This window comes from Sebastes fasciatus, chromosome 18 (genome assembly GCF_043250625.1).
Source record: "Sebastes fasciatus isolate fSebFas1 chromosome 18, fSebFas1.pri, whole genome shotgun sequence".
Lineage (NCBI taxonomy): Eukaryota > Metazoa > Chordata > Actinopteri > Perciformes > Sebastidae > Sebastes > Sebastes fasciatus.
In genome coordinates, this window is record NC_133812.1 from 20,339,676 (window position 1) to 20,354,113 (window position 14,438).

General features: G+C 40.0%; 1 protein-coding gene across 19 annotated transcripts in view; it reads right to left on the bottom strand.

Moving 5' to 3' along the window:
- afdna (afadin, adherens junction formation factor a) overlaps nucleotides 1-14,438 on the bottom strand; it is a 102,480-nt gene that overhangs the window by 27,745 nt on the left and 60,297 nt on the right. For all 19 annotated transcript variants that reach the window (XM_074614702.1, XM_074614716.1, XM_074614701.1 and 16 more), the window contains 2 exons: nucleotides 13,701-13,807; nucleotides 9,638-9,718 (listed from right to left, as the gene is read on the bottom strand). In XM_074614702.1, coding sequence (XP_074470803.1) covers nucleotides 9,638-9,718; nucleotides 13,701-13,807 — 188 coding nt within the window. The remainder of the gene's footprint in view (nucleotides 1-9,637; nucleotides 9,719-13,700; nucleotides 13,808-14,438) is intronic.

Here is a 14,438-nt window from a genome sequence, read left to right on the forward strand (position 1 = left end):
ACAGAAAACACCACAGGATCAGGAGGCACACTCACACACACCTAGACATTAAGAATCACAGCATGTCTATAAACTGGCTCATAAAACTGTGGAGTGGATTAAAAACACTCCTAATTGCTGCCATTCATCGGACCTGGCAATGTGGCACAGTTTGTGTAAGTGTGTGTGTCTTGTAAAGCAGAGGCCGGGGTTACACTCGGGTTAATAGCTCTTACTGTTTGCGGGTCACATGTATTAACCATTTCATCAGCTGTAGCGCAGAAGATAAAAACGTCAGAGCACTCTGCAGAGTTTCTGCAGTGTTTACTAAATTAAATTCTAGACTTTTTAATTTATTTTTTTTTAAATTGGCATGTTAAAACCTTTTTTTCCTAATAAGGACAATAAGGCCTACAATTATTTGTTAAGTACATGAATTTATTAAGAATTATATCACATTTTTGTCAGTAATTCCCAGCTGTTTATAACAATAAATCTTAGTAATTTATCAAGTAATGACACATGGACCAAGATAAGCAGCAGGAAATTGACAGATGGATTAACTCATTAAAAAATAACCAATAAACAAAAAAGTTAATTTAAGTTTTTGCTAAAAATTACACTATTATGACTTGATGAGCTTCACAGCTACTGTGTCTGGCAGTAACAACAACAGTAATAATAATACAAAATAATGCATAACTAATAATAAATATTCAAGAGCGTTATTAATTTAAGAATTTATATTCTGAGGTTACTATTGTTCCATCTGTGTTGCATAATGACTATATGTTTGGTTATTTTCAAAATGTATTTAAAAATATAGATATTTTGAAAAGTACAAAAAAGGTTTAAAGTTTAATCTTGAAATTGGAAACAGCAGTTGAGAAAACAATCTCGGTTTAAGGTCCGTTTAGTAGCTGTTCTGAAGCTTTGGATCAAATCACATGATGTTCATCATCACATGAAGTTCTTTATTCACTTTTTCTTTAAATAAAAAGACAAATTCAACATTGCCAATCATGTGATATGATCAAAACCTTGGGGACAGCTACTAAATTGACCTTGTGGTGAGATTCTGAACAGTTTAACCATTTCCTGTTTTAAATTACTTCCATTGCTCTGTCCCATAATTAGCAGCTAATTTGTGTTTTCTCAATATGTTTAATCATCTACACAGCAGATTACTGGCTCTTTGCATGAGAACTTTTGTTTGTTTGCTTTCCTGCTGCAGGAAACAACTTTTGAATATGCGGGGACATAAAAATCTGGGTTCAAAAAGGTTCAAACCGATCAGTTTGTTATAAAATCACAATGAGCTTTGTGTTGCCTTCATATTGAGTAAATGAAACGAATGCATTCCAGAGCTTTCACATTGCGGCGCATATTTCTGCCAAATGTGTTTTGAGTCGGGTAAAAGCCAGAGTTCGGACAAATGTCTCTGTCTTATTGTCCATTTATTAATTATATGAATTGAGTGAATAGAGACACATTATACATGTGTCACGTCCTCCATCATCCACAGATCTGCGTCCCAGTTTCACCAGTACAGACGGACAGCGGAGACAGCAGGCCTTCAAACTATTTGACCCACAATGTCTCAACTCTCTGTGTTTTTGTGTGCATGTTCATGTAATGAGGCTGGATTCATGCAGGCACGAATTTCCTGCAAGTGACATTAAGATGAGAGACGGACAGTGAATCATTCTGACTGTTTTATGTCTGTTGTACATTACACAGAAGACTTTAAAGAGCCTCTTGTTTCAGATGGAGCCACAGCAGCTCCATGCACTTATCCAGAATGGGGGACTGGGGCGCCAAATCAGGCTCCAGAGACACTTGTGGGAATTCCCTGAATCCCCTGAGGATGTTCAGAGGGGCTTTTAGCAAGTTAAAGGGGTCCCAGAGGGGGTTCAGAGGGGCCACATGTGCATGTCTGCTGCATCAGTTTGATTTGACCTGAGTTTGTAAAGCTGAAGACTAATGTAACACACAGTGGATATGTTATACAGACAGAGGAAGTAGTCAAAGTTACTATGAGGAACTTTTAACTGGTTATGAAACAGTCTCAATTTAATAACGATGCGTCTAAATGACCTACATATGGAAATGAGACCATCAGCAAGAAAATTGGCTATTTCTATATAGCTATTTTTGATGCTGCTGCCTTCGACCTGCAGTCGGGAGCAGATCCGGTGACAGAGGGCATCTCAGCGCTTTCCATTCATGTCATATGGAAAGCAGGAGAAGCAGTCACCCAGTGCATGGTGGGAGTGTTGTGGCAAGTTGGAGAAGGTCTGTCAAACTAGGCGATCTAGATCTAGATCAGATCTGCAATTAGAGATGCTGTTGATGCATGAATGTGGTCCATGACCTCCTCACTGCTTCACCAACTTCTGATGTAAAGAAACTACTCTGCTCTTTACTGTATCCAGGTGTGATGCTGTCATGATATTTCAAATGAGGGGAGGCTCCCAGCAAAATTACAGGCAAAACAGTGTTAAGGATGATCATTTCTTTCTGCCCATCACCCTGACAAGCGGCAGCAAGGTGCAAAGACACACAGCTTAACATAGTCATAACAGCAAAATGTAATTATCTACATGTACTGTAACATGTACAGACTTTCTGCCATGCAAGCACAGAAGATAATGTATAGGCAGGCAAACTGTAAAGACATGTTGAGACGTGTGCACATGTAGACACACGGCAGGTTTGTTGAGTTATTGAAGCGTTAAAACTAGCAGCTGACACCGGGTTGTGGGTCAGAGTGAAAACAGATGTGTTGCTTGTCAACTAATCAAGTTAAAAACACACCTTTTTTTTTTTTTTTTTTTTTTACAAAACATCAATGTTAGTGTGCACATGCCTCTGTTTATAGAAAGAAATCTATTAGAGTAGCTGGAATACCTGAGGCACAGCTTTACTGTTTGATTTACTGTGTTTTAATGGACAGCTTTGGTTCTTTGAAAGCACCCTGACACAACAAATCAAGCGCACCTTAAAGCAGCCAGGTCTGTATTAAGAGAAGGAATGGCCTGAAGGAGTCTGCTGCTTTAAACAATCTCCCCACCGAATGCTTGGCTCCATGACTTTTAATAACAAATTCATTCACCTCCTCTCATGTCAGGATACGCGTACTATCAGACCTTTATGCTCTCTGCTCAAATCTTGAAGTGGTTACGCTTGAATTATATTTGGATATAACTTCGGCGTGGACACAATTCTACCAATTTCCTGAGGTAAGACTTGTTGGCTGCTCGCTCTAAATCCCCCTCTGAGCACGAGCCTGTAAAAGAACTAAAGAGATCAATGGCTGCATAAAGTGTTTTTCACTCTCTTCAACAAAGCTCACCGACCACCGCTACAGAAAAAGCAAGTAGAAAAGGTTGTACTGAGAAAAACAAGTAGGACTTGAATGATGTTATTCTGATATAAAACAGAGACAAAGCACATTTTTGATTAATTGATATCATCAAAACCACTGAATTATCTCTTGATCAATTAATCGACTAATTGTTTCAGTATTTTTTTTATTGAATCTAATAATTATCACATATTAACTCTTAACAAGTTAGAAACACAGTCTCTCTTCCTGAGACATAGTCCATGGAAATAAATGAATTCTGAAAAATGTGAATTATGCAACAGGTCTTTGAGTGTTTCTGTGTGGACAGCAGAGTCAGAGTGATGTGACATTTCTGCGGCTGACTCACGCTGAGACAACTGACCTCTGCAGCAGATCCACAGAAACAAGAAACTACCGCTAATGCAGGCTGGCGACGCACCGAGATTACAACGTTAATACGTGTCAACCTGCTCTCTGTGGTTATAAACCACTTATCCATAAAGAGGCACGTTAGAAGCTAGAGGTGTTCAAAGGCCCTGCACACACACACGGTTATTTTAGGGGATTAGATATCTTCTCAGCACTCTGTGAACATGTACAGGCAGTGGGTGATTGACATCTCCAATCCTTCATTCTCCTATTTCAATTTAGTTGTTTGAACAGGAGCACATTTAAATCCTTAAATAATTTGCAGTTCATAACTGCACCCAGCGTTAACCTGAGAAGATGTCTGATCAGCCTGACAACACCTGTGTGGATGGGCAGAGGCTTTCATGCCATGACTTGGGAAGGACTCAGCCAGGCATTTGTTCGTTCTCGGCTGTAACACGTCTTCCAGTTTAATTAAAAGGCATTCATTTTTAAGGATTCTGTTATACGTATTATTTGTTATTAGTAGTGTTGTTTGTATTGTTATTGAATAAAAAACATTTCCCATTATATAGTTTGTTCACCAGAGAACATTTTTAAACTATAAAATGTCCCGCTCAGTATATATTTTGGTCACAATTATTTAGAAAGAAAAAAATATCAAGTCTGTTTATTGTATGTGTTTATATCTAAAAAAACAACAAACAAAAACAAACATCTTTTCAGCAGATATATCGTTATCTTAACTCCCAAATATTGTTAGCAGTATCACTTGAAAAAAATCCACTATCTGTGGGGATATAATTTATATCATTGAGTATCGTCTATGTGTTGGGAAACACTGGGAGCTGCTGAGGGAACTCCAGGATTCAAATGCGGTTTCATCAAAGTACCAGAGTCCTCTGATAACCTCAGTAGCCGTTCAGACTGCAGAGCTGGCCACAAACAATAACAAACCAAGTAACCTTTTTCCTTTTCATCATGACAAAATCAGCAACCAGTGACATGATATTTTGGACGACGTTGAAGTTGCTGTGTAAAGACCACAATTGGTTCAGATAGTGAGCATAGAAGAAGGCGATATCTCACTTTTCCTGCAAGTATGTCTCCATTTTTCCACACAATCCTGCCAAATTGTGATTCTACCACAAGATTAAAAAAGTCTGTTAAAATGAGCGCCAAGATGTACAACTGTTCTCTTCCACACACCTTGTAAACACCTCCTGGCCGCAGCTTTACAGGAAAGCGAGTGCATGTGAGTGTGTGTGTGCGGTACATCCTCCCATTGTTTCAGGCCTCACAGGGGGTAAGTCTCTCATACTATTGTTCCACTTCTAGTTCAATTCAGTCCGCTAACAAACAAAAACACACACAACCAATACTTCAAACACACTGTGGAAGCAAACAGAGCAACTTTCCAAAGTCATTCATGTCTATCTACCTCAGTTCAGACTTTGATTCCCATTTTAGCGCTGACTGCATAAATCAAACAAAACTGCTTTCAGAATTTCAGCAATTCCACACTTTGCACTAATTTCCTCCAAGGTGTTTTTTGGTGAAAGGAATTGTTGGAATAGTAATTTTACTCAATTTAGTGCTTCTTGCGGCGTTGCATATACTGTATAAATCATATATCTTTTAAGTCCAGCTCTATCAGGTGAGTGTTTGCCAAGAACCAAAGCAGAATTAAACTGCAGGATTGTTGAATGGAGTTTGGTATGAAGTTCTCTCCTGTATGAAACGTTTTCATATCTCTGAGAAACCTAGATACTGCAAATTTAGCTTCAGAGGGAATGTTCTGTTCTTTACAGCGATAGATAGATACATGAGTAAACATACCAATACAGGAGCAGGAGGAGGAGTTTTGCCAACTCCCTACTTTCCTCTGGACAGCTGGGAGCTGAGCAATACAATACCATTAAACACACACACATGTGGGTTTGACTGATAAAGTGTTTTTAAGGATAGAAATCTATTCTAACTCGCAGCAAATTCCTCCACTCATTTGTTCCACAGAGAGAGACTTACACAACATGAATATAATGCATGAAGTGTTTGTCGTGTTTAATGAAGCTGCAGATCAATCACTGCAACACCTGCTCGACAAACTGGATTTACTACTGTGGGTTAATACTGAAGTACTCTGCAAACACTAGTTTCATCATGAAAACAGCAGTCAGATGTTGCCTAAAATGTTTACTGTTACTCTAAACCCAGAATACGCACACTGATATATATAAAATACTATTAATGCATATTTCTGCATTAGATTAAAGTCACATTAAAGGGAAAAACAATGACCAGATGACGTCTGATTATTAAAAAGATGGTATCAATAACGTGTCATTAAATAGCTTAACGTTACTGAGCACATTGCTCAAAAAACATGTGTGTTTTTACCATCTGTGTCTCATGTGTGTACCTTAGTTTAAACATTAGCAGAGCGGCCCTGAAAGCAAACAGAGACGAGTGACAAACCAGAAGGCCATCACACTGGAGGGTGCACGATAAACCCACATTGTGGTTACATTGCTGTCATTCACAGTGTGTTCAATATTCACTTTCCACCCTGGACCGGTGCGTTTTGAATAAAGTCAGCGTATTAAGGAGCCCCAGCAACAAAGAGGAGGAGAATCACAAGATGAAGAAGATACAAAGGAATCTGGTTTATCAAGAAATGAGGGAACAGAACAAACTCTTTATCTGGCTGGCATGTGCACACCCACATTCCAAATCACTTTTTAAATTTAGCTCCTTCAAAGATAACACCAAAGAAACGTCTAGAAATGAGAAGAAAATGTACGATAAGTCTGTTTATAAAGCCCTGTTACCTGGTCTTTCCTGCCCACCACAGAAAACCACATGTTGCAGCCGCTCGTCAGCGTCGTCCAGACCAGTTCACTCTGGGACGTCCAGACTGGGACACATACACAAATGCACACACACCTCCTTTTATCCCACAGAGCGCTTCAACCTGCTAACGTGCACCGACAAGTTCAAAAGCTCTCAATTACACCGGCTGAGAGTAATCCATTCAGCTGAACGTCTACGTGTAAAATCACTATTTACGGCTGGGAACGTGGGATAAAAAAAGTAATGTGAATTCCTACGTGTGTGGCAAAAAGTAGTGGAAGTTTAGTGCAGGTCATTTTAAAAAAAAGTTAAGTGGAAAAACTCCTATAAAAACGAGTTTAAAAAAAGCTGCAGAAATTCCAGTAAATGGGGTTAAAAAAGACGCAGAAAAATTCCTCCACGAGTTCCTAATTACAGCGTTTGTTAAGAATCCAGGTGGCGATCCAGAGGTGAAGTGTCGGCTGGGACGCCGGCTGGTCAGAGTGAGGTGGAGCGCCACTGCAGCTCCACCAGGCAAATATCACACACACACACACACGCTGAGTTATATAACAGGACAGAGCTCAGCCCAGTTTACCGAGAACTCAAGCAGCTGTTTCACAAAATTCTCTCTACCTGCCTTTCCCATCCCACACACTGCTCTGCCTCCTCATTCGTCCACACAGCTTTGAAAATAAACAGAACAAGGAGGTTTCCTCAGTACATCCTTCCTTCCCACACACACACACACACATACATAGCCACACAGGAAAGCTCGCGCCTTCAGCAGGAAACTCACTCTACTCTAAAGAAAGAGAGAAAGAGTCCTTATATTTCGCACAGGGAACAAATACTATCGGTCTGCCTCACGCACTTAATCCATTTCATCATTAAAAAAGTAGCAGCGAAGCACAAAAACAGGATGCAACACATTGAGACGGTGCATCAGCCTCACCTACGCTGGCCTGTAACGAACCTTAGCAACAAAAAACGCAACACACAAATCTATCTGTTCGTTGATAAAGAGCAGGAGGAAGCAGAATAGACCTCTACATGATAAGATCAAGGTTCCTACATCTTTTCCTAAGTCAAATTCAAGCACTTTTCAAGCACTTTTAAAGCTTTTCCAGCAGTTTACAGCTTTGGGAAATTACATATTTATATACATTACATACACTACACTGATTATTCACTTTCTCATCACATTTAAAAAGATGTTATTGTGCTATAAACAACCAAATTAGGTTTCGTGAGAGTATTCTACAGACAAATTAAGGGAAAACACAACAAAGTTTTAAAACATGTAACCTGTCTGAGCCAATATAAAACATTTGCTAGAGAAAGAACTTCAAATTCAATAAAATCTTTACTGAAAATGTGCAAAATAAGAGTAGTCTTTGAGGGTAGGCAATAAAATGTGTATAAAATACTGTGCAAATCAATGCAAGCTGATAAAAAACTGCAATATACAACAAAACAGTGCAAAGAATATAAAATACTTTACAGGGAGGGACCATCTAAGGCCTCAGCACAGCATTACGTAAACCTTCCAGCTTGTGAGTGCACGGCTTCCCCCACGGGAAATTTGTAAGTCAAAGTGGACATCCAACTGTGCTGCATGTTTCTTGGCCGTTTTAAATTTAAATCCAAGTGATATGGGACATCATGGTGGCTCTGAGGTCCATACCATGGACATTTGTGACGCTAAAAAATGTAAAACAGGAATGTAACACCAGGTGGTCTGCACTGGCAAGTGGAGCTTTTATGAATGTCATGGAAGAACGAGAGTAATGATGATTCATTTATCCTTCGTGGTGCCGTCAAGCTGCTAAATGCTCACGATGAGTCAGCTGATGATCAGTCTTTTATATCAAATTGGAGGGTGATGATGGGGATGTTTGTTTTAATCACCCATGATTGGGTTGGATGATGACAGCTGGTTCTATCCAGGGTTTTCGTTACTCTCTCACTTGGTGGACATTGTTTTATGTAAGTTTGAATGGTGGCTTTCAGAGTTTGTTTTGTTCTCTGTTTCACCCGGCTGCAAGACTAATGTCCCCTTGGTGGGAATAAAGTTTAAAGTAAAGCTGAAACAGTATTTTTGTGTTTTAAACTGTTGGTCTGACAAACTGCTTGGGACATTAGTTGCAAAAAAATAAGCTGACATTACAGAGTTTGCAGTCTACAGAACGGCAATCTGTGTGCAGTAATGTGGATTTTATCCAGTAGATGCCGTCATTGTGCACATCGGTCATCGTTTTAGACACAAATAATCATTATTTTGTTTTAATTTTGGGGTGATTTGGGTGGAGGGAACCCTCTAAAAAGACATCCATCCTAATTCATCCTAATCTAATCTCCTGTCCTTCTCTGGTCCTTTAAAACTTTCGGTTGATCCAATCCAATATGGCATAAAAAAAGTTACGTTTTTCACTGTAAACACATGTTTGCCAAGTTGGCAGTTATCATGGGGGGAAATGCATGAATCTTAATTCATTTTTCCTGATACAATAGCTGCCCTTTTGGTGAATCTGTGCATTCTCTGTTAAGGTTAAAACACAGTGGTGATTTTGTATAATTTCCCCCGGTTTTGTCACTACATCAGAGGTGTGTGAATGAATAAACAACGTGGACAGACAGTGATACATAGTCCCACCCTTCACTCCCACTCCCCTCTAACAGCAAACTAAACACAGAGTTTTTTGTCCAGGAGTCAACCAGAGCTTTCTTTGCCGTGTCACTGTTTAGTCTCTGCGCTGCTGTCAGACTCAACAATGAAAGGAGTCTATTTAAAACAGCAGCCTTATTCTGCCAGCTCTGTGTCGCTCAGCCTCAAACACACACTCATACACAAAAATCCAACGCACTCCGTCTCGACAGCCAAGATATAAAGTTATTTTTGGATATCCTGTCAAATTCGTGCCAATCTCTCACACTTCTGCTTCAGAAAACGTTTGAAAAATATATGACTTCTGCCTTGAAAGAGAAGTTTTCTCACTAAAAAAGTTTCTTGAAAGGCTCAGACAGTCTCAGATCTGCTGTAGTTCGGATTTAACACACACACATACACAGACGCGCATTAACACACTTCCAGGTGGTATTTCCTACCTTGGCAGCAACGATGCTGAGGCCCATGCCGTTGTGCTTCTTCAGGGTTACCGTGACAACCTCCGGGTCTTTCCTCATTGGCTGAAAAGAGAGATGGACAGGAAGGACAAACTGTGAGTGAGGATGAAACCTCTAAGATGTGTCTGTAACAGCCTCAGGGGGAAATAGAGTGAATGTCCTCTAGTGTTGTGTTCCCTCCGTCTGCCTCTGAAACCAGACTGGAGTAAAAAAAAAAAAAAAGAGGGAGGGATGAGAAAAGGGAGGGAAGGAATGAAGGAGGGATAAAAAGGGGAAAGGGGAAGACCACAGAGGAACCTGTGGTCGCTGGAACCCAGTCAAGAATGAAAACCACATCATGGCTACCCACACACACACACATATATATATACACACTGCAGGGCTGGGTGACTGGGTGGGGAGAAAGACAGAAACAAAGAAAGAGAGAGAGCTACCGAGGTTTCCCACATCATGAAAAAATATTCGGACAAAAGAGGCAACTCCAAAATAAATAAGCTCAAGTCAGACTTGTACAAAAGTATGTCTGCATCGTAGTGTGTATTTGTGTGTGTGTGTGTGTGTATGTGGACAGCACTCTTGCGTAAATGCAATCCACAGGAACACCCAGAACCAAACAAAACAACAACAACCGCACAACAACTACTGCTACGACAACACTAGATCTACTCTAAGAGACAAAACAGACTACAATTAAAACAGGACCGCACCAGTTGCTTAGCCACAGCTACACTACAATGACATCCCAGCTGTTACTATGACAACCAGAATACAAACTGTGCCTGTCGCACAAATGTTTTGTTTGTGTTTTTAAGTAAAAAAAGTACGACAATATATAGCAAGTTACAGTATATCATCAGTAGTACTCTTTAGAAAACAGAATTATAACCTGATAAAAGATTAAATAAATAAATAAAATAGCTAAAGGGTCTCTTCTTCTATAAACTCTAAAGGCCTTCCAAAGTACATATGGACATGTCAGTACTGTTTTAAAAATGTGAACCCACCCTTTAAGCTTCTTTTAAAGCTTCTTTTAAAGCTTTCTACCTGCCGACTTATGTAAGGCTTTTATTGTAAAGCAGGTACAGCTTTATGCCTTTAGCGACTACTAACTTTCTGTTACGTAAAAGTGGGTCTACATAAAGATTTGGACATTTTTAGACCCTTTTTTTGTCTGCAGGTCAGTTTTAAATCCTGCAGGGGAGGAATGAAAGAAGACAGCCACCATAGTGGTAAGATGCACAAATATCAAACCTCCATCATGTCACCAAGGTCACATTTTATCTTTATAGCGCAGGTATCCCAACCATATAGAAATATAGTATATAAGGGGTATGCCTTATGAAAATACTACCAGCAAGTGGCCCAAAAAGTAAATATACCCCCAACTCTCTCAATCAGGATTTAAATAGTAGTTAACCAAATAACTGCTGGGATGCTCTGTCCTGTTAACAAAGTGAGAAGGATGTTACAGCCCTGATGACTGACAGCGTAGCTACAATCAATCAATGCACAAAGGAAATCAATGAAGACAATTACAACATTATAAATAGCCACGTGACTACTTGCTAAACTAAAGTGCGGGTATCGGCACAGACTATAAAGGGTGTTGCTCTGCATCCTGGCGCCCTGCATAAACGCAGACAAACACCTTCATGCTGAGCTTCTACTGCAGTTTGTTCCACTCTTTGAAAACTGCCTTTCAGTCCACACAACGCTAACATTTCTACCAATCAAATGCTTTTTTACCAGTGATATCAACGTCGTTTCACTATTGGCTCACGAGCCTTGTTATAAGTGGGAACCAAACATTAGATATCTTCCACATAGATAAACAAAACATTCATTTTGGACCCGCTACCTTTCCTTTTGAATCAAAGCAATTGTTTCAATAAATATTGTTCATATTCTTAATGTTCTGCATGTAATATCGACCACATCTGAACTATGTAAACACACACTGCATTATATCCACCACATGAGCACCGCCCCGCCCCCCCACCAGTCTGCCTGGACACACACCATTAATCAAAGTGTGTGTGTGAGTGTTTGTGAGAGACGCCTGCATTATGTCGAGACTACAGTCATGAAATAGTAGAGCAAGGATAAACAGACCAATTACAGAGGAAGTGGTTGTGTGTGTGTGTGTGTGTGTGTGTGTGTGTGTGTGTGTGTGTGTGTGTGTGTGTGTGTGTGTGTGTGTGTGTGTGTGAGGTCTATCATTTACTAACTGACTGCTGCAGTGTGATTGGTGTTGATTAAATTGTGTATGTTTGGTGTGTGTCTGTGAAGGTTGTTATGAAAAGTAAATTGCCCCTTCTGAAGCCACTGTAATCACTGCCTTCCTACCGGGAGACCACACACACGCACGCACGCACGCACGCACGCACGCACGCACGCACGCACGCACGCACGCACGCACAAACCTCTGGACCCGAATCAAAGCAACTTCCAGGTTTAAACTTTTCTAAAAATAGTCAAACTATGTGAGGTGTGCCGTCATATCGTCTACAGCTCCGTTTCTGTTCAGGAATTTTACCTTTTTTAGTCTTAAAGTCACCTGGAAACTGATCCATGTTTTCATTTTGACTACATCCTGACTACTTGAATCTCCCTTAAACCCAGTAAATCCAGTATAATCTACACCTGAATTCTCCCGTACTGTGGAAAGAGGAGTTTAGCCAGAAAAGGTCAACAAGAGCAACTGAAGGCAGCTTATATAATGTTGATGCATACCAGCAGTTTATGAAATCCATATTAGCCATTAATGAATACTTCAGGTTAGTAACTTAGGTTAGGCTATATTTTACTACAAATCAACCATATCAAATTCTTGTCAAGCTTTACAGCTTCTGAGGTTCCCGAGGTCAAGAATGAAATCTGAACTTCAGCTTTTAAGCAAATGTAATTTATTTAAAAACTAGAATTACCGCCTTGTGGTTGTATGCCTCCGCCAACCAGACAAGTTTTAGTTTACATCCATTTCTGTCCAACATTTCATCACTTTATCCTGTTAGATGTTTGTGTGAAATTCTCATAATTAGCATATGAATTCTTGAGTTATGGCCAAAAATGTGTTTTGTGAGGTCACAGTGACCTTTGACCACCAAATTCTAATCAGTTCATCCTTGAGTCCAAGTTAAAGATGTTTGTGCCAAATATGAAGAAATTAGCTCATGGCGTTCCCGAGATATCACTTTCACGAGAATGGGATGGACGTGAGGTCACAGTGACATTTGGCCACCAAAATGTAATCACTTGATCTTTGAGTCCAAGCGGACGTTTGTGCCAAATTTGAAGAAATTCCCTTCAGGCGTTCCTGAGATACCGCGCTCACAAGAATGGTACGGACCGACAACCCGAAAACATAATGCATCCACGGCGACAATAAGGCGTGGCCGGAGGCATTATGTTTTCAGCTAGTTGCCGTAAAAAACTGAGCAAACGTCATCTTCTGAGGAAGATTGTGACATGATTAAAGCTCCAGAGAAACTACTAAATGGACCTTTAGATTGTTTTTTCAAGCAATATTGGAGGTTTTCGTGAAACCACAGTGAGATAAAACCTTGTGAAGCTGTTTCTTTTTATTCATTTCATTAATTCAAAGAATCCATCCCCAAAAACAGCCGTATTTACTCCATTTAGATTTGGCATGTGAATATAAGTTAATCTTCATTCTTCAGCTGGAAGTATTTTGGAGCAGTCTGAAGACACTTCAGCTCACTGATTGAACAACAAACACTAACCAAGGAAAAGTCATCTCAGTGCAGCGTGGAGAGAAGAGTGTTGAAAGCAAAGCAGCGTCCTGAAGTTACTCTGCAGACACTTTTTGTGGCCGTCTAGCTGTCAGATCTACTGTATGTCTATGACTCAGCATTACTAGATGTGCTCAAAGTCCTTTACCTGGGATGCCCCACTGCCCTGACACACACAAGTACACACACATATAGAGTGGTAGAGAGAGTGGTAGAGAGAGAGAGAGTGGTAGAGAGAGAGAGAGGTAGAGAGAGAGAGGTAGAGAGAGAGAGAGAGAGAGTTAATGTCCTACCATCTCAGAAGCGTCAGCAGCAGAGAAGTGGCTGTCGCAGTCAGCTCCTTCAAAGTGGACGGTCCAGGTACCAGGTGCTCGGGCGTGGGGTACTAACCTACAGAAACCTGGAAGATGAAACATACATTTTAAAGTACATTTTCACAGAGTTAGACATCTAAATTCTGTAAAAGCTAGGGCTGCCAAAATATTTAATCGTGATTAATCACAATCTGTTTTCTGTTTTTTATCAGTGTGTCAGTGTGCTGACTTGACTATGACTTGCCCCAAACTGCATGTGATTATCATAAAGTGGGCATGTCTGTAAAGGGGAGACTCGTGGGTACCCATAGAACCCATTTTCATTCACATATCTTGAGGTCAGAGGTCAAGGGACCCCTTTGAAAATGGCCATACCAGTTTTTCCTCGCCAAAATTCAGCGCAAGTTTGGAGCGTTATTTAGCCTCTTTCACAACAAGCTAGTATGACATGGTTGGTACCGATGGATTCCTTAGGTTTTCTAGTTTCATATGTCAGTATCTTCACTCTAGCTTCAAAATGAAGCCTGCTACAAAGTAAAAAAACTGACTGGAGCACCACCAAAAATAATAAAATACAGTGATTCAACTGTAAGATATTGCACATTCTTGCACAAAAGCCAGAGTATATAAACTATTTTATAACTAAATTGCATTTATCTAAACAAGAAATGTAACAGTCGATTCTTTCTCAACAGAATTTCTTTGTATTATTAAATA